This window comes from Coregonus clupeaformis, unplaced genomic scaffold (genome assembly GCF_020615455.1).
Source record: "Coregonus clupeaformis isolate EN_2021a unplaced genomic scaffold, ASM2061545v1 scaf1257, whole genome shotgun sequence".
Taxonomy (NCBI): domain Eukaryota; kingdom Metazoa; phylum Chordata; class Actinopteri; order Salmoniformes; family Salmonidae; genus Coregonus; species Coregonus clupeaformis.
The window spans coordinates 94,131-115,000 of record NW_025534711.1 but is presented as its reverse complement, the minus strand read 5'-3'; the positions used below and the strand labels follow the sequence as shown (position 1 = coordinate 115,000).

The 20,870-nt window shown below is 42.7% G+C and overlaps 1 protein-coding gene across 1 annotated transcript in view; it reads right to left on the bottom strand.

Moving 5' to 3' along the window:
* The window catches only part of zgc:136472 (uncharacterized protein LOC678514 homolog), a 39,101-nt gene extending 21,694 nt beyond the window's left edge, over window positions 1-17,407 (bottom strand). Inside the window, exons 1-4 of the mRNA XM_045217851.1 lie at window positions 17,118-17,407; window positions 8,907-9,107; window positions 8,616-8,749; window positions 442-579 (exon numbers count right to left, since the gene is read on the bottom strand). Coding sequence (XP_045073786.1) covers window positions 442-579; window positions 8,616-8,749; window positions 8,907-9,107; window positions 17,118-17,337 — 693 coding nt within the window. The 5' untranslated portion in view covers window positions 17,338-17,407. The remainder of the gene's footprint in view (window positions 1-441; window positions 580-8,615; window positions 8,750-8,906; window positions 9,108-17,117) is intronic.
* Between the last annotated feature and the right edge of the window lie 3,463 nt (window positions 17,408-20,870).

Sequence of the window (20,870 nt, the reverse complement as noted above, 5' to 3'; positions counted from 1 at the left end):
ATATCGATATTTCTCAGTATGGATGAGCCTAGTATATCGATATTTCTCAGTATGGATGAGCCTAGTATATCGATATTTCTCAGTATGGATGAGCCCTAGTATATCGATATTTCTCAGTATGGATGAGCCCTAGTATATCGATATTTCTCAGTATGGATGAGCCTAGTATATCGATATTTCTCAGTATGGATGAGCATAGTATATCGATATTTCTCAGTATGGATGAGCCTAGTATATCGATATTTCTCAGTATGGATGAGCCTAGTATATCGATATTTCTCAGTATGGATGAGCCTAGTATATCGATATTTGTTGCTGACTGCATACGTTTCTACTAAACAGTATGTCCTTAATAGTATGTAGTATGATGAGTAACACAGTATGTCGTTTTAGTAGGTAGTAGGTAAGACGGTTTTCAGACACGACCTGCGTGTGACTAACCTGTCGGACAAGCAGCACAGAGTCTTGTGTGATGTCATACTTCCTGAAGATGTTTTGGTTCTGGGTCACAGAGAAAGGGAGGTCGGGGAGGTCAACGGCCGCCGCGTAGAACACCTCCACACGCCCCAGCTCCAAGTCCTAGACACACACACACACACATTTGAAATACTTTATTTGAAACCACAAATCACATTACAGTCAAGAAGGATCCAAACATTTCATAGGTCTTGGATATATGGACACCTTCGTCTCCTTACAGCTATACTGACCATAACAGCTGAAACAGAGCAGTACCTTCTCCATACAGCTAGACTGACCATAACAGCTGAAACAGAGCAGTACCTTCTCCTCCATACAGCTAGACTGACCATAACAGCTGAAACAGAGCAGTACCTTCTTCTCCATACAGCTAGACTGACCATAACAGCTGAAACAGAGCAGTACCTTCTCCTCCATACAGCTAGACTGACCATAACAGCTGAAACAGAGCAGTGCCTTCTCCATACAGCTAGACTGACCATAACAGCTGAAACAGAGCAGTACCTTCTCCATATAGCTAGACTGACCATAACAGCTGAAACAGAGCAGTACCTTCTCCTCCATACAGCTAGACTGACCATAACAGCTGAAACAGAGCAGTACCTTCTCCTCCATACAGCTAGACTGACCATAACAGCTGAAACAGAGCAGTACCTTCTCCATACAGCTAGACTGACCATAACAGCTGAAACAGAGCAGTACCTTCTCCATACAGCTAGACTGACCATAACAGCTGAAACAGAGCAGTACCTTCTCCATACAGCTAGACTGACCATAACAGCTGAAACAGAGCAGTACCTTCTCCATACAGCTAGACTGACCATAACAGCTGAAACAGAGCAGTACCTTCTCCTCCATACAGCTAGACTGCCCATAACAGCTGAAACAGAGCAGTACCTTCTCCTCCATACAGCTAGACTGACCATAACAGCTGAAACAGAGCAGTACCTTCTCCATACAGCTAGACTGACCATAACAGCTGAAACAGAGCAGTACCTTCTCCTCCATACAGCTAGACTGACCATAACAGCTGAAACAGAGCAGTACCTTCTCCATACAGCTAGACTGACCATAACAGCTGAAACAGAGCAGCACCTTCTCCTCCATACAGCTAGACTGACCATAACAGCTGAAACAGAGCAGTACCTTCTCCATACAGCTAGACTGACCATAACAGCTGAAACAGAGCAGTACCTTCTCCTCCATACAGCTAGACTGACCATAACAGCTGAAACAGAGCAGTACCTTCTCCATACAGCTAGATTGACCATAACAGCTGAAACAGAGCAGTACCTTCTCCATACATCTAGACTGACCATAACAGCTGAAACAGAGCAGTACCTTCTCCTCCGTACAGCTAGACTGACCATAACAGCTGAAACAGAGCAGTACCTTCTCCTCCATACAGCTAGACTGCCCATAACAGCTGAAACAGAGCAGCACCTTCTCCATACAGCTAGACTGCCCATAACAGCTGAAACAGAGCAGTACCTTCTCCTCCATACAGCTAGACTGACCATAACAGCTGAAACAGAGCAGTACCTTCTCCATACAGCTAGACTGACCATAACAGCTGAAACAGAGCAGTACCTTCTCCATACAGCTAGACTGGCCATAACAGCTGAAACAGAGCAGTACCTTCTCCATACAGCTAGACTGACCATAACAGCTGAAACAGAGCAGTACCTTCTCCATACAGCTAGACTGACCATAACAGCTGAAACAGAGCAGTACCTTCTCCTCCATACAGCTAGACTGACCATAACAGCTGAAACAGAGCAGTACCTTCTCCATACAGCTAGACTGACCATAACAGCTGAAACAGAGCAGTACCTTCTCCTCCATACAGCTAGACTGACCATAACAGCTGAAACAGAGCAGTACCTTCTCCTCCATACAGCTAGACTGACCATAACAGCTGAAACAGAGCAGTACCTTCTCCATACAGCTAGACTGACCATAACAGCTGAAACAGAGCAGTATCTTCTCCATACAGCTAGACTGACCATAACAGCTGAAACAGAGCAGTACCTTCTCCATACAGCTAGACTGACCATAACAGCTGAAACAGAGCAGCACCTTCTCCTCCATACAGCTAGACTGACCATAACAGCTGAAACAGAGCAGTACCTTCTCCATACAGCTAGACTGACCATAACAGCTGAAACAGAGCAGTACCTTCTCCATACAGCTAGACTGACCATAACAGCTGAAACAGAGCAGTACCTTCTCCTCCATACAGCTAGACTGACCATAACAGCTGAAACAGAGCAGTACCTTCTCCATACAGCTAGACTGACCATAACAGCTGAAACAGAGCAGTACCTCACTAGCTGCTTTGCAATGGTTTTAGGTTTTCAATCCACTTCCAAAAATGAGCACCTTCCAACATTATCTGGCATATTTTGGTATCAGAAAACACCATGATCAACATCAAACCAGCCTCCTCTGACAAGAGAATGTTTGTGAATATGCAGTGATGGTGGTACTGTGTGTCACCTCACTGGCTATCAGGTCAACCAGGAAGTCATGTCTAGCTATGTATAAGTCTGGAGCCTAGTTAACCAGGAAGTCATGTCTAGCTATGTATAAGTCTGGAGCCTAGTTAACCAGGAAGTCATGTCTAGCTATGTATAAGTCCGGAGCCTAGTTAACATCCCCTTTCAGGTCAACCAGGAAGTCATGTCTAGCTATGTATAAGTCTGGAGCCTAGTTAACCAGGAAGTCATGTCTAGCTATGTATAAGTCCGGAGCCTAGTTAACATCCCCTTTCAGGTCAACCAGGAGGTCATGTCTAGCTATGTATAAGTCTGGAGCCTAGTTAACCAGGAAGTCATGTCTAGCTATGTATAAGTCCGGAGCCTAGTTAACATCCCCTTTCAGGTCAACCAGGAGGTCATGTCTAGCTATGTATAAGTCTGGATCCTAGTTAACCAGGAAGTCTGGAGCCTAGTTAACCAGGAAGTCATCTCTAGCTATGTATAAGTCCGGAGCCTAGTTAACCAGGAAGTCATGTCTAGCTATGTATAAGTCTGGATCCTAGTTAACCAGGAAGTCATGTCTAGCTATGTATAAGTCCGGAGCCTAGTTAACCAGGAGGTCTGGATCCTAGTTAACCAGGAGGTCATGTCTAGCTATGTATAAGTCTGGAGCCTAGTTAACCAGGAAGTCATGTCTAGCTATGTATAAGTCTGGAGCCTAGTTAACCAGGAAGTCATGTCTAGCTATGTATAAGTCTGGAGCCTAGTTAACCAGGAAGTCATGTCTAGCTATGTATAAGTCCGGAGCCTAGTTAACCAGGAAGTCATGTCTAGCTATGTATAAGTCTGGAGCCTAGTTAACCAGGAAGTCATGTCTAGCTATGTATAAGTCTGGAGCCTAGTTAACCAGGAAGTCATGTCTAGCTATGTATAAGTCTGGATCCTAGTTAACCAGGAAGTCATGTCTAGCTATGTATAAGTCTGGAGCCTAGTTAACCAGGAAGTCATGTCTAGCTATGTATAAGTCCGGAGCCTAGTTAACCAGGAAGTCATGTCTAGCTATGTATAAGTCCGGAGCCTAGTTAACATCCCCTTTCAGGTCAACCAGGAAGTCATGTCTAGCTATGTATAAGTCCGGAGCCTAGTTAACCAGGAGGTCTGGAGCCTAGTTAACCAGGAAGTCATCTCTAGCTATGTATAAGTCTGGAGCCTAGTTAACCAGGAAGTCATGTCTAGCTATGTATAAGTCTGGATCCTAGTTAACCAGGAAGTCATGTCTAGCTATGTATAAGTCTGGAGCCTAGTTAACCAGGAAGTCATGTCTAGCTATGTATAAGTCTGGAGCCTAGTTAACCAGGAAGTCATCTCTAGCTATGTATAAGTCCGGAGCCTAGTTAACCAGGAAGTCATGTCTAGCTATGTATAAGTCTGGAGCCTAGTTAACCAGGAAGTCATGTCTAGCTATGTATAAGTCTGGAGCCTAGTTAACCAGGAGGTCATGTCTAGCTATGTATAAGTCTGGAGCCTAGTTAACCAGGAAGTCATGTCTAGCTATGTATAAGTCTGGATCCTAGTTAACCAGGAAGTCATGTCTAGCTATGTATAAGTCTGGAGCCTAGTTAACCAGGAAGTCATGTCTAGCTATGTATAAGTCTGGAGCCTAGTTAACCAGGAAGTCATGTCTAGCTATGTATAAGTCTGGAGCCTAGTTAACCAGGAGGTCATGTCTAGCTATTTATAAGTCTGGAGCCTAGTTAACCAGGAAGTCATGTCTAGCTATGTATAAGTCCGGAGCCTAGTTAACCAGGAAGTCATGTCTAGCTATGTATAAGTCTGGAGCCTAGTTAACCAGGAAGTCATGTCTAGCTATGTATAAGTCCGGAGCCTAGTTAACCAGGAAGTCATGTCTAGCTATGTATAAGTCTGGAGCCTAGTTAACCAGGAAGTCATGTCTAGCTATGTATAAGTCTGGAGCCTAGTTAACCAGGAAGTCATGTCTAGCTATGTATAAGTCCGGAGCCTAGTTAACCAGGAAGTCATGTCTAGCTATGTATAAGTCCGGAGCCTAGTTAACCAGGAAGTCATGTCTAGCTATGTATAAGTCCGGAGCCTAGTTAACCTCCCCTTTCAGGTTAACCAGGAAGTCATGTCTAGCTATGTATAAGTCTGGAGCCTAGTTAACCAGGAAGTCATGTCTAGCTATGTATAAGTCTGGAGCCTAGTTAACCAGGAAGTCATGTCTAGCTATGTATAAGTCCAGGGCCTAGTTAACCAGGAAGTCATGTCTAGCTATGTATAAGTCCGGAGCCTAGTTAACCAGGAAGTCATGTCTAGCTATGTATAAGTCTGGAGCCTAGTTAACCAGGAAGTCATGTCTAGCTATGTATAAGTCCAGGGCCTAGTTAACCAGGAAGTCATGTCTAGCTATGTATAAGTCCGGAGCCTAGTTAACCAGGAAGTCATGTCTAGCTATGTATAAGTCTGGAGCCTAGTTAACCAGGAAGTCATGTCTAGCTATGTATAGGTCTGGAGCCTAGTTAACCAGGAGGTCATGTCTAGCTATGTATAAGTCTGGAGCCTAGTTAACCAGGAAGTCATGTCTAGCTATGTATAAGTCTGGAGCCTAGTTAACCAGGAAGTCATGTCTAGCTATGTATAAGTCTGGAGCCTAGTTAACCAGGAAGTCATGTCTAGCTATGTATAAGTCCAGGGCCTAGTTAACCAGGAAGTCATGTCTAGCTATGTATAAGTCCGGAGCCTAGTTAACCAGGAAGTCATGTCTAGCTATGTATAAGTCTGGAGCCTAGTTAACCAGGAAGTCATCTCTAGCTATGTATAAGTCCGGAGCCTAGTTAACCAGGAAGTCATGTCTAGCTATGTATAAGTCCGGAGCCTAGTTAACCAGGAAGTCATGTCTAGCTATGTATAAGTCTGGAGCCTAGTTAACCAGGAAGTCATGTCTAGCTATGTATAAGTCTGGAGCCTAGTTAACCAGGAAGTCATGTCTAGCTATGTATAAGTCCGGATCCTAGTTAACCAGGAAGTCATGTCTAGCTATGTATAAGTCTGGATCCTAGTTAACCAGGAAGTCATGTCTAGCTATGTATAAGTCTGGATCCTAGTTAACCAGGAAGTCATGTCTAGCTATGTATAAGTCTGGAGCCTAGTTAACCAGGAAGTCATGTCTAGCTATGTATAAGTCTGGATCCTAGTTAACCAGGAAGTCATGTCTAGCTATGTATAAGTCTGGAGCCTAGTTAACCAGGAAGTCATGTCTAGCTATGTATAAGTCTGGAGCCTAGTTAACCAGGAAGTCATGTCTAGCTATGTATAAGTCTGGATCCTAGTTAACCAGGAAGTCATGTCTAGCTATGTATAAGTCTGGAGCCTAGTTAACCAGGGAAGTCATGTCTAGCTATGTATAAGTCTGGATCCTAGTTAACCAGGAAGTCATGTCTAGCTATGTATAAGTCTGGAGCCTAGTTAACCAGGAAGTCATGTCTAGCTATGTATAAGTCTGGAGCCTAGTTAACCTCCCCTATCAGGTCAACCAGGAGGTCATGTCTAGCTATGTATAAGTCTGGAGCCTAGTTAACCTCCCCTTTCAGGTCAACCAGGAAGTCATGTCTAGCTATGTATAAGTCTGGAGCCTAGTTAACCAGGAGGTCATGTCTAGCTATGTATAAGTCTGGAGCCTAGTTAACCTCCCCTATCAGGTCAACCAGGAAGTCATGTCTAGCTATGTATAAGTCTGGAGCCTAGTTAACCAGGAAGTCATGTCTAGCTATGTATAAGTCTGGAGCCTAGTTAACCAGGAAGTCATGTCTAGCTATGTATAAGTCTGGAGCCTAGTTAACCAGGAAGTCATGTCTAGCTATGTATAAGTCTGGAGCCTAGTTAACCAGGAAGTCATGTCTAGCTATGTATAAGTCTGGAGCCTAGTTAACCAGGAAGTCATGTCTAGCTATGTATAAGTCTGGAGCCTAGTTAACCAGGAAGTCATGTCTAGCTATGTATAAGTCTGGAGCCTAGTTAACCAGGAAGTCATGTCTAGCTATGTATAAGTCCGGAGCCTAGTTAACCAGGAAGTCATGTCTAGCTATGTATAAGTCTGGAGCCTAGTTAACCAGGAAGTCATGTCTAGCTATGTATAAGTCTGGAGCCTAGTTAACCAGGAAGTCATGTCTAGCTATGTATAAGTCCGGAGCCTAGTTAACCTCCCCTATCAGGTCAACCAGGAAGTCATGTCTAGCTATGTATAAGTCTGGAGCCTAGTTAACCAGGAAGTCATGTCTAGCTATGTATAAGTCCGGAGCCTAGTTAACCAGGAAGTCATGTCTAGCTATGTATAAGTCTGGAGCCTAGTTAACCAGGAGGTCATGTCTAGCTATGTATAAGTCCGGAGCCTAGTTAACCAGGAAGTCATGTCTAGCTATGTATAAGTCCGGAGCCTAGTTAACCAGGAAGTCATGTCTAGCTATGTATAAGTCTGGAGCCTAGTTAACCAGGAAGTCATGTCTAGCTATGTATAAGTCTGGAGCCTAGTTAACCAGGAAGTCATGTCTAGCTATGTATAAGTCTGGAGCCTAGTTAACATCCCCTTTCATGTAAGATAGTCATGATCATCATGATTTCAGGGAAAGAAGATCATTTTGTACATGTATTAAACTGCGAGTTTGACCAATTCCAGTCCAGTTACTGTTAATTATTATTTATTATTATTCACTCGGGGGAAAAAATGTTTATTTTGGTTTCTATTTGATAAAGTATGTCATTGCCCTTTTAAGACGCCATTGCCCCTTTAAAGAGCTCTGTTGCGCAGCTCCACCTAAACCATGCCCTGGTTGGAACAGCGTTTTTAAAACGATGCCACGCCCTCAATTATTGGAGTAGAGAAATAAACGTGGTAACAATGGAAAGCTGGGATCTTTTTTTAACAAAGGGTTTCAAACTGCTTTCAAAACGTGTTTCCTGAGATTGCATTAAGAACTGTTGTGAGTTGACTGCTTGTCAGAATACACGTTTCACTCCCTATGGCTCTCGCATGAATGCGCCTGGAGAGGAATATTTCTCTTGCATAGAACAACAAGTTGACTACTATGGGGTTGTCCTGTTTTGTTTTAATAGCAACATTACATGGCAAAAAAATAGTCGCACTGGAAAGTTCCATCCTGAATAATAAAGTATAGACTTTTAATGACTTCGCCATTAGCTACGGTAGTCTACACGCCGCTGTCTGAGTTAAGCACCTCGTGCATTATAGACTATTTTAATTGACTTCATCTGAACATCGTCAGTGTCAGCAACAAATCAACAATGCATTTCAGTTTGGGGCACACAGCGTAACCGAGAAAATAAAATATTTGACAATACATTTATTTTGGGGGAATATATTTCGTAGAACAGACATACTTCTATAACAGGCTATGTCATCTCCAAACCAGATTTTTTTTATTGCGGATTGAAATTCTTCGCAGTGATGGAGAACTTTAACCCATGTTATAACACAGGAGCCGCTGTCTGTGTGTCGGTCTGTGTCCATCTGAGATCCACTCCAGTCCCCCCGGTAGACAAAAAAGTTGTCGAGGTCACACACACGTTACAGCTACAGGGACAGGAAGTACTACAGACAGACCCAACAGGAAGTGATGTCACCTTAAACAGTCCGAGAACCACCAGCTCCTCCGAGGCGACGAAGCGATCTGATTGGTTCAGGTCAGTGATGATGTCAGCACTAGGCCCCGCCCTCCTCTTCAGCCACGTTACAATGGAGGCCGAATTCTGGAAGACTAACAGACAGAAGAGAGAGGGTGTGTGTGTGTGTGTGTGTGTGTGTGTGTGTGTGTGTGTGTGTGTGTGTGTGTGTGTGTAATGCGTGTGTGTGTGCGTGTGTGTGTGTGTAATGTGTGTGTGTGTGTGTGTGTGTGTGTGTGTGTGTGTCTGTACCTGGGCAGGGTACAGGGTTGTGTCTGTCTCCTGATAGGTAGAGCCGTAGAGGGGGTGGAGTCGTGGCGTTCAGTTCTTTGGTCAGTTTGGGTTCCTTGGAGACGTCGACCACGCCCAGTTTCACCTCCGAGCCAATCAGCTGCTCCGCTGCACCACGGAACGCTAACGCCAGCCGCTGGGCATCCCCAGAGAGAGGAGCAACTACATGCACACACACACACACACACACACACACACACACACACACACATTACACACACACACACACACACACACACACACACACACACACATTACACACACACACACATTACACACACACACACACACACACACATTACACACACACACACATTACACACACATTACACACACACACACATTACACACACACACACACACACACACACACACACACACACACACACACATTACACACACATTACACACACACACACACACATTACACACACATTACACACACACACACACATTACACACACACACATTACACACACATTACACACACATTACACACACATTACACACACACACATTACACACACACACATTACACACACATTACACACACACACATTATAAACACACACACACACATTACACACACACACACATTACACACACGCATTACACACACATTTAGCGTCTGCTAAATGGCATATTATTATTATTATAAAGTAAAACTGCAAAAAATGTGGCAAAGAAATTAACTTTTATGTCCTGAATACAAAGCATTATGTTTGGGGCAAATCCAACACGACACATCACTGAGTACCACTCTCCACATTTTCAAGCATGATGGTGGCTGCATCATGTTATGGGTATGATTGTCATCGTCAAGGACTAGGGAGGGTTTTAGGATACAAACAAACAGAATAGAGCTAAGAAGAGGCAAAATCCTAGCGAAAACCCTTTCCAACAGACACTGGGACACAAATTCACCTTTCAGCAGAACAAAAACCTAAAACACAAGGCCAAATGTACACTGGAGTTGCTCACCAAGACCACAGTGAATGTTCCCGAGTGGCCGAGTTACATTTTTGACTTAAATCGACTTGAAAATCTATTGCAAGACAGCACCGCCGAGTGCTGAAGCGCATAGCATGTAAAAATCTTCTGTCCTCAGTTGCCAACACTCACTACAGAGTTCCAAACTGCCTCTGGAAGCAACGTCAGCACAAGAACTGTTCGTCAGGAGCTTCATGAAATGGGTTTCCATGGCCGACCAGCTGCACACAAGCCTAAGATCACCATGAGCAATGCCAAGCGTCGGCTGGAGTGGTGTAAAGCTCGCCGCCATTGGACTCTGGAGCAGTGGAAACGCGTTCTCTAGAGTGATGAATCACGCTTCACCATCTGGCAGTCCGACGGACGCATCTGGGTTTGGCGGATGCCTGGAGAACGCTACCTGCCCAAATGCATAGTGCCAACTGTAAAGTTTGGTGGAGGAGGAGTAATGGTCTGGGGCTGTTTTTAACGGCTCGGGCTAGGCCCCTTAGTTCCAGTGAAGGGGAAGGCCCTTTCCTGTTTCAGCATGACAATGCCCCCATGCACAAAGCAAGGTCCATACAGAAATGGTTTGTAGAGATTGGTGTGGAAGAACTTGACTGGCCTGCACAGAGCCCTGACCTCAACCCCATCGAACACCTTTGGGATGAATTGGAACGCCGACTAATCGCCCAACATCAGTGCCAGACCTCACTAATGCTCTTGTGGCTGAATGGAAGCAAGTCCCCGCAGCACTTTTCCAACACCTAGTGGAAAGCCTTCCCAGAAGAGTGGAAGCTGTTATAGCAGCAAAGGGGGGACCAACTCCATATTAATGCCCATGATTTTGAAATGAGATGTTCGACGAGTAGGTGTCCACATACTTTTGGTCATGTAGTGTAACTACTACTATTATGACCCCATATAACGACTACTACTATTATGACCCCATATAACGACTACTACTATTATGACCCCATATAACGACTACTACTATTATGACCCCATATAACGACTACTACTATTATGACCCCATATAACGACTACTACTATTATGACCCCATATAACGACTACTACTATTATGACCCCATATAACGACTACTACTATTATGACCCCATATAACGACTACTACTATTATGACCCCATATAACGACTACTACTATTATGACCCCATATAACGACTACTACTATTATGACCCCATATAACGACTACTACTATTATGACCCCATATAACGACTACTACTATTATGACCCCATATAACGACTACTACTATTATGACCCCATATAACGACTACTACTATTATGACCCCATATAACGACTACTACTATTATGACCCCATATAACGACTACTACTATTATGACCCCATATAACGACTACTACTATTATGACCCCATATAACGACTACTACTATTATGACCCCATATAACGACTACTACTATTATGACCCCATATAACGACTACTACTATTATGACCCCATATAACGACTACTACTATTATGACCCCATATGACGACTACTACTACTATGACCCCATATAACGACTACTACTATTATGACCCCATATAACGACTACTACTACTATGACCCCATATAACGACTACTACTATTATGACCCCATATAACGACTACTACTATTATGACCCCATATAACGACTACTACTATTATGACCCCATATAACGACTACTACTATTATGACCCCATATAACGACTACTACTATTATGACCCCATATAACGACTACTACTATTATGACCCCATATAACGACTACTACTATTATGACCCCATATAACGACTACTACTATTATGACCCCATATAACGACTACTACTATTATGACCCCATATAACGACTACTACTATTATGACCCCATATAACGACTACTACTATTATGACCCCATATAACGACTACTACTATTATGACCCCATATAACGACTACTACTATTATGACCCCATATAACGACTACTACTATTATGACCCCATATAACGACTACTACTACTATGACCCCATATAACGACTACTACTACTATGACCCCATATAACGACTACTACTATTATGACCCCATATAACGACTACTACTACTATGACCCCATATAACGACTACTACTACTATGACCCCATATAACGACTACTACTATTATGACCCCATATAACGACTACTACTATTATGACCCCATATAACGACTACTACTATTATGACCCCATATAACGACTACTACTATTATGACCCCATATAACGACTACTACTATTATGACCCCATATAACGACTACTACTATTATGACCCCATATAACGACTACTACTATTATGACCCCATATAACGACTACTACTATTATGACCCCATATAACGACTACTACTATTATGACCCCATATAACGACTACTACTATTATGACCCCATATAACGACTACTACTATTATGACCCCATATAACGACTACTACTATTATGACCCCATATAACGACTACTACTATTATGACCCCATATAACGACCACTACTATTATGACCCCATATAACGACCACTACTATTATGACCCCATATAACGACCACTACTATCATGACCCCATATAACGACCACTACTATCATGACCCCATATAACGACCACTACTATCATGACCCCATATAACGACTACTACTATCATGACCCCATATAACGACCACTACTATCATGACCCCATATAACGACTACTACTATCATGACCCCATATAACGACTACTACTATCATGACCCCATATAACGACTACTACTATCATGACCCCATATAACGACTACTACTATTATGACCCCATATAACGACTACTACTATTATGACCCCATATAACGACTACTACTATTATGACCCCATATAACGACTACTACTATTATGACCCCATATAACGACTACTACTATTATGACCCCATATAACGACTACTACTATTATGACCCCCATATAACGACCACTACTATTATGACCCCATATAACGACCACTACTATTATGACCCCATATAACGACCACTACTATCATGACCCCATATAACGACCACTACTATCATGACCCCATATAACGACTACTACTATTATGACCCCATATAACGACTACTACTATTATGACCCCATATAACGACTACTACTATTATGACCCATATAACGACTACTACTACTATGACCCCATATAACGACTACTACTACTATGACCCCATATAACGACTACTACTATTATGACCCCATATAACGACTACTACTACTATGACCCCATATAACGACTACTACTACTATGACCCCATATAACGACTACTACTATTATGACCCCATATAACGACTACTACTATTATGACCCCATATAACGACTACTACTATTATGACCCCATATAACGACTACTACTATTATGACCCCATATAACGACTACTACTATTATGACCCCATATAACGACTACTACTATTATGACCCCATATAACGACTACTACTATTATGACCCCATATAACGACTACTACTATTATGACCCCATATAACGACTACTACTATTATGACCCCATATAACGACTACTACTATTATGACCCCATATAACGACTACTACTATTATGACCCCATATAACGACTACTACTATTATGACCCCATATAACGCACTACTACTATTATGACCCCATATAACGACTACTACTATTATGACCCCATATAACGACTACTACTATTATGACCCCATATAACGACCACTACTATTATGACCCCATATAACGACCACTACTATTATGACCCCATATAACGACCACTACTATCATGACCCCATATAACGACCACTACTATCATGACCCCATATAACGACCACTACTATCATGACCCCATATAACGACTACTACTATCACGACCCCATATAACGACCACTACTATCATGACCCCATATAACGACTACTACTATCATGACCCCATATAACGACTACTACTATCATGACCCCATATAACGACTACTACTATCATGACCCCATATAACGACTACTACTATTATGACCCCATATAACGACTACTACTATTATGACCCCATATAACGACTACTACTATTATGACCCCATATAACGACTACTACTATTATGACCCCATATAACGACTACTACTATTATGACCCCATATAACGACTACTACTATTATGACCCCATATAACGACCACTACTATTATGACCCCATATAACGACCACTACTATTATGACCCCATATAACGACCACTACTATCATGACCCCATATAACGACCACTACTATCATGACCCCATATAACGACCACTACTATCATGACCCCATATAACGACTACTACTATCATGACCCCATATAACGACTACTACTATCATGACCCCATATAACGACTACTACTATCATGACCCCATATAACGACTACTACTATCATGACCCCATATAACGACTACTACTATCATGACCCCATATAACGACTACTACTATTATGACCCCATATAACGACTACTACTATTATGACCCCATATAACGACTACTACTATTATGACCCCATATAACGACTACTACTATTATGACCCCATATAACGACTACTACTATTATGACCCCATATAACGACTACTACTATTATGACCCCATATAACGACTACTACTATTATGACCCCATATAACGACTACTACTATTATGACCCCATATAACGACTACTACTATTATGACCCCATATAACGACTACTACTATTATGACCCCATATAACGACTACTACTATTATGACCCCATATAACGACTACTACTATTATGACCTCATATAACGACTACTACTATTATGACCCCATATAACGACTACTACTATTATGACCCCATATAACGACTACTACTATTATGACCCCATATAATGACTACTACTATTATGACCCCATATAACGACTACTACTATTATGACCCCATATAACGACTACTACTATTATGACCCCATATAACGACTACTACTATTATGACCACATATAACGACTACTACTATTATGACCCCATATAACGACTACTACTATTATGACCCCATATAACGACTACTACTATTATGACCCCATATAACGACTATTACTATTATGACCCCATATATCGACTACTACTATTATGACCCCATATAACGACTACTACTATTATGACCCCATATAACGACTACTACTATTATGACCCCATATAACGACTACTACTATTATGACCCCATATAACGACTACTACTATTATGACCCCATATAACGACCACTACTATTATGACCCCATATAACGACCACTACTATTATGACCCCATATAACGACCACTACTATTATGACCCCATATAACGACCACTACTATCATGACCCCATATAACGACTACTACTATCATGACCCCATATAACGACTACTACTATCATGACCCCATATAACGACTACTACTATCATGACCCCATATAACGACTACTACTATTATGACCCCATATAACGACTACTACTATTATGACCCCATATAACGACTACTACTATTATGACCCCATATAACGACTACTACTATTATGACCCCATATAACGACTACTACTATTATGACCCCATATAACGACTACTACTATTATGACCCCATATAACGACTACTACTATTATGACCCCATATAACGACTACTACTATTATGACCCCATATAACGACTACTACTATTATGACCCCATATAACGACTACTACTATTATGACCCCATATAACGACTACTACTATTATGACCCCATATAACGACTACTACTATTATGACCCCATATTACTACCCTAGTCATGGCAGTCAGTAGAATCAGTTGATTGGGAGAAGCAGGGTCTTTACTGCTTGGTTGGAACAAAAGCCTGCACTAACACCAGCCCTCTGCAGATTGGTTCCAGTACCAGGCTGGATGTGTAGAGGGCTTAGGGTTAGTACTAGTTACAGTACTAGTTAGGGTTAGTACTAGTTAGGGTTAGTACTAGTTAGGGTTAGTACTAGTTACAGTACTTAGGGTTAGTACTAGTTACAGTACTTAAGGTTAGTACTAGTTACAGTACTTAGGGTTAGTACTAATTACAGTACTTAGGGTTAGTACTAGTTACAGTACTTAGGGTTAGTGCTAGTTACAGTACTTAGGGTTAGTACTAGTTACAGTACTTAGGGTTAGTACTAATTACAGTACTTAGGGTTAGTACTAGTTACAGTACTTAATGTTAGTACTAGTTACAGTACTTAGGGTTAGTACTAGTTACAGTACTTAGGGTTAGTACTAGTTACAGAACTTAAGGTTAGTACTAGTTACAGTACTCAGGGTTAGTACTAGTTACAGTACTTAGGGTTAGTATTAGTTAGGGTTAGTACTAGTTACAGTACTTAGGGTTAGTACTAGTTACAGTACTTAGGATTAGTACTAGTTACAGTACTTAGGGTTAGTACTAGCTACAGTACTTAGGGTTAGTACTAGTTACAGTACTTAGGGTTAGTACTAGCTACAGTACTTAGGGTTAGTACTAGCTACAGTACTTAGGGTTAGTACTAGTTACAGTACTTAGAGTTATTACTAGTTACAGTACTTAGAGCTAGTACTGGTTACAGTACTTAGGGTTAGTACTAGTTACAGTACTTAGGGTTAGTACTAGTTACAGTACTTAGGGTTAGTACTAGTTACAGTACTTAGGGTTAGTACTAGTTACAGTACTTAGGGTTAGTACTAATTACAGTACTTAGGGTTAGTACTAGTTACAGTACTTAATGTTAGTACTAGTTACAGTACTTAGGGTTAGTACTAGTTACAGTACTTAGGGTTAGTACTAGTTACAGAACTTAAGGTTAGTACTAGTTACAGTACTCAGGGTTAGTACTAGTTACAGTACTTAGGGTTAGTATTAGTTAGGGTTAGTACTAGTTACAGTACTTAGGGTTAGTACTAGTTACAGTACTTAGGATTAGTACTAGTTACAGTACTTAGGGTTAGTACTAGCTACAGTACTTAGGGTTAGTACTAGTTACAGTACTTAGGGTTAGTACTAGCTACAGTACTTAGGGTTAGTACTAGCTACAGTACTTAGGGTTAGTACTCGTTACAGTACTTAGGGCTAGTACTAGTTAGAGTACTTAGGGCTAAAGGTTAGTGGGTTTGAGGGTTAGGGTTAACACTAGCTACAGTACTTAGGGCTAAAGGTTAGTGGGTTAGGGTTAACACTAGCTACAGTACTTAGGGCTAAAGGTTAGTGGGTTACTTACAGAAGTGCACCAGCAGCTGTTTGTGTTGTTGGAGCGCTCGGTTAAAGTTCTCCTTCTTCAACTGCAGAACCCCGTTCTCCTCCGGGAGAGAGGTAGAGCTGCCAGTTCCACTCAGACAGTAGCCAGCTACGCAGAGCAGCAGTAGTGCCCTCCTCATGGTGATGCCAGTTCCACTCAGACAGCAGCCAGCTACGCAGAGCAGCAGTAGTGCCCTCCTCATGGTTATTCACAGTGGAACTGACTCTCACACAGAGGGAGTCTGGGTCTGTCTGTGTGAATGTGTGACAGTGTCTGTGTTAGTGTGTGTGGTGTGTGTGTGTGTGTGTGTGTAGTGTGTGTGTAGTGTGTGTAGTGTGTGTGTGTGTAGTGTGTGTGTGTAGTGTGTGTGCTGCTGAGGGGGAAATGTAAGGTAGGGCTGATAAGAAACGTGTACTTTGGTTCCGCTGGTAATGGCCCCTCTCTGATTGTGTGGGTGTGTGAGTGTGTGAGATGTGTGTGTGTGTCTGTGTGTGCAGGTGTGTGTGTGTGCAGGTGTGTCCAGGCTCTGTCGTAGCCGGCCGCGACCGGGAGACCCATAGGGCGGCGCACAATTGGCCCAGCGTCGTCCAGGGTAGGGGAGGGAATGGCCGGCAGGGATGTAGCTCAGTTGGTAGAGCATGGCGTTTGCAACGCCAGGGTTGTGGGTTCGATTCCCAAGGGGGGCCAGTAAGAAAAATAAACTAACTGTAAGTCGCTCTGGATAAGAGCGTCTGCTAAATGACTAAAATGTAAAAAAATGTAAACATGTGTCTGTGTGTGCAGCTGTGTGTGTGTGCAGGTGTGTGTGTGTGTGCAGGTGTGTGTGTGTGTGTGTGTGTGTGTGTGTGTGTGTGTGTGTGTGCTGTGTGTGCAGGTGTGTGTGTCTGTGTGTGTGTCTGTGTGTGTGTGTGTGTGTGTGTGTGTGTGTGTGTGTGTGTGTGTGTGTGTGTGTGTGTGTGTGTGTGTTAATGCTGAGCTGGTAAAGAAGTCTTTATCATAGTTGGTACAGAAACAATACTGTTGTCTCCAGCCAACTATCACACTCCTATCAGCTGTATATCACCAGGAGCCTATCACAGCCAACTATCACACTCATATCAGCTGTATATCACTAGGAGCCTATCAAACACACCGCACTCTGCACTCACACACACACGGCTGATATCTGTGTTTTAATAATGACTGTTTATTAGCCAGAGAGGCTGTTGGGAAGGCAAGGTGACCCCAGACGCACCGCTGCAGTGCACTCTGGGTAGTCAGACAAGGGTGGAGTCTGGCTGACCGGGTTTGAACACACGTCGTCTGAGCAAATGCCTAGGCATCACCAGACTGTGTTAGCCTGCTGAACTAAAGCCTAGGCATCACCAGACTGTATTAGCCTGCTGAACTAAAGCCTAGGCATCACCAGACTGTATTAGCCTGCTGAACTAAATACATCACCAGACTGTATTAGCCTGCTGAACTAAAGCCTAGACATCACCAGACTGTATTAGCCTGCTGAACTAAAGCCTAGGCATCACCAGACTGTATTAGCCTGCTGAACTAAAGCCTAGACATCACCAGACTGTATTAGCCTGCTGAACTAAAGCCTAGGCATCACCAGACTGTATTAGCCTGCTGAACTAAAGCCTAGACATCACCAGACTGTATTAGCCTGCTGAACTAAAGCCTAGGCATCACCAGACTGTATTAGCCTGCTGAACTAAAGCCTAGGCATCACCAGACTGTATTAGCTTGTTGAACTAAAGTAGTTGTGTTGTTGTGGTCAGAAGTTGTATGGTTGTGGTCAGTAGTTGTGTTGTTGTGGTCAGAAGTTGTGTGGTTGTGGTCAGTAGTTGTGTTCAGATGTTGTCTGGTTGTGGTCAGTAGTTGTGGTCAGTAGTTGTGTTGTTGTGGTCAGTAGTTGTGTTGTTGTGGTCAAAAGTTGCGTGGTTGTGGTCAGTAGTTGTGTTGTTGTGGTCAGAAGTTGTGGTCAGCAGTTGAGTGGTCAGTCGTCTGGTTGTGGTCAGAAGTTGTGTGGTTGTGGTCAGTAGTTGTGTTGTTTTGGTCAGAAGTTGTGTGGTTGTGGTCAGAAGTTGTGGTCAGTAGTTGTGTTGTTGTGGTCAGAAGTTGTGTGGTTGTGATCAGAAGTTGTGGTCAGTAGTTGTGTTGTTGTGGTCAGTAATTGTAGTCAGTAGTTGTGGTCAGAAGGTGTGGTCAGTAGTTGTGTTGTTGTGGTCAGAAGTTGTGTGGTTGTGATCAGAAGTTGTCTGGTTGTGGTCAGTAATTGTGGTCAGTAGTTGTGTTGTTGTGGTCAAAAGTTGCGTGGTTGTGGTCAGTAGTTGTGTTGTTGTGGTCAGAAGTTGTGGTCAGCAGTTGAGTGGTCAGTCGTCTGGTTGTGGTCAGAAGTTGTGTGGTTGTGGTCAGTAGTTGTGTTGTTTTGGTCAGAAGTTGTGTGGTTGTGGTCAGAAGTTGTGGTCAGTAGTTGTGTTGTTGTGGTCAGAAGTTGTGTGGTTGTGATCAGAAGTTGTGGTCAGTAGTTGTGTTGTTGTGGTCAGTAATTGTAGTCAGTAGTTGTGGTCAGAAGTTGTGGTCAGTAGTTGTGTTGTTGTGGTCAGAAGTTGTGTGGTTGTGATCAGAAGTTGTATGGTTGTGGTCAGTAATTGTGGTCAGAAGTTGTGTGGTTGTGGTCAGTAGTTGTGTGGTTGTGGTCAGTAGTTGTGGTCAGTAGTTGTGTTGTTGTGGTCAGTAGTTGTGTTGTTGTGGTCAGAAGTTGTGTGGTTGTGGTCAGTAGTTGTGTTATTTTGGTCAGAAGTTGTGTGGTTGTGGTCAGAAGTTGTGGTCAGTAGTTGTGTTGTTGTGGTCAAAAGTTGTGTGGTTGTGGTCAGTAGTTGTGTTGTTGTGGTCAGAAGTTGTGTGGTTGTGATCAGAAGTTGTATGGTTGTGGTCAGTAATTGTGGTCAGAAGTTGTGTGGTTGTGATCAGAAGTTGTGTGGTTGTGGTCAGTAGTTGTGTGGTTGTGGTCAGTAGTTGTGTGGTTGTGGTCAGTAATTGTGGTCAGTAGTTGTGGTCAGTAGTTGTGTGGTTGTGGTCAGAAGTTGTGTGGTTGTGGTCAGTAGTTGTGTGGTTGTGGTCAGTAATTGTGGTCAGTAGTTGTGTTGTTGTGGTCAGAAGTTGTGTGGTTGTGGTCAGTAGTTGTGTTGTTTTGGTCAGAAGTTGTGTGGTTGTGGTCAGAAGTTGTGGTCAGTAGTTGTGTTGTTGTGGTCAAAAGTTGCGTGGTTGTGGTCAGTAGTTGTGTTGTTGTGGTCAGAAGTTGTGGTCAGCAGTTGAGTGGTCAGTCGTCTGGTTGTGGTCAGAAGTTGTGTGGTTGTGGTCAGTAGTTGTGTTGTTTTGGTCAGAAGTTGTGTGGTTGTGGTCAGAAGTTGTAGTCAGTAGTTGTGTTGTTGTGGTCAGAAGTTGTGGTCAGTAGTTGTGTGGTTGTGGTCAGAAGTTGTGGTCAGTAGTTGTGTTGTTGTGGTCAGAAGTTGTGGTCAGTAGTTGTGTGGTTGTGGTCAGAAGTTGTGGTCAGTAGTTGTGTTGTTGTGGTCAGTAGTTGTGGTCAGTAGTTGTGTTGTTGTGGTCAGTAGTTGTGTTGTTGTGGTCAGTAGATGTGTGGTTGCGGTCAGTAGATGTGGTCAATAGGTGTGTTGTTGTGGTCAGTAGTTGTGTTGTTGTGGTCAGTAGTTGTCTGGTTGCGGTCAGTAGTTGTGCGGTCAA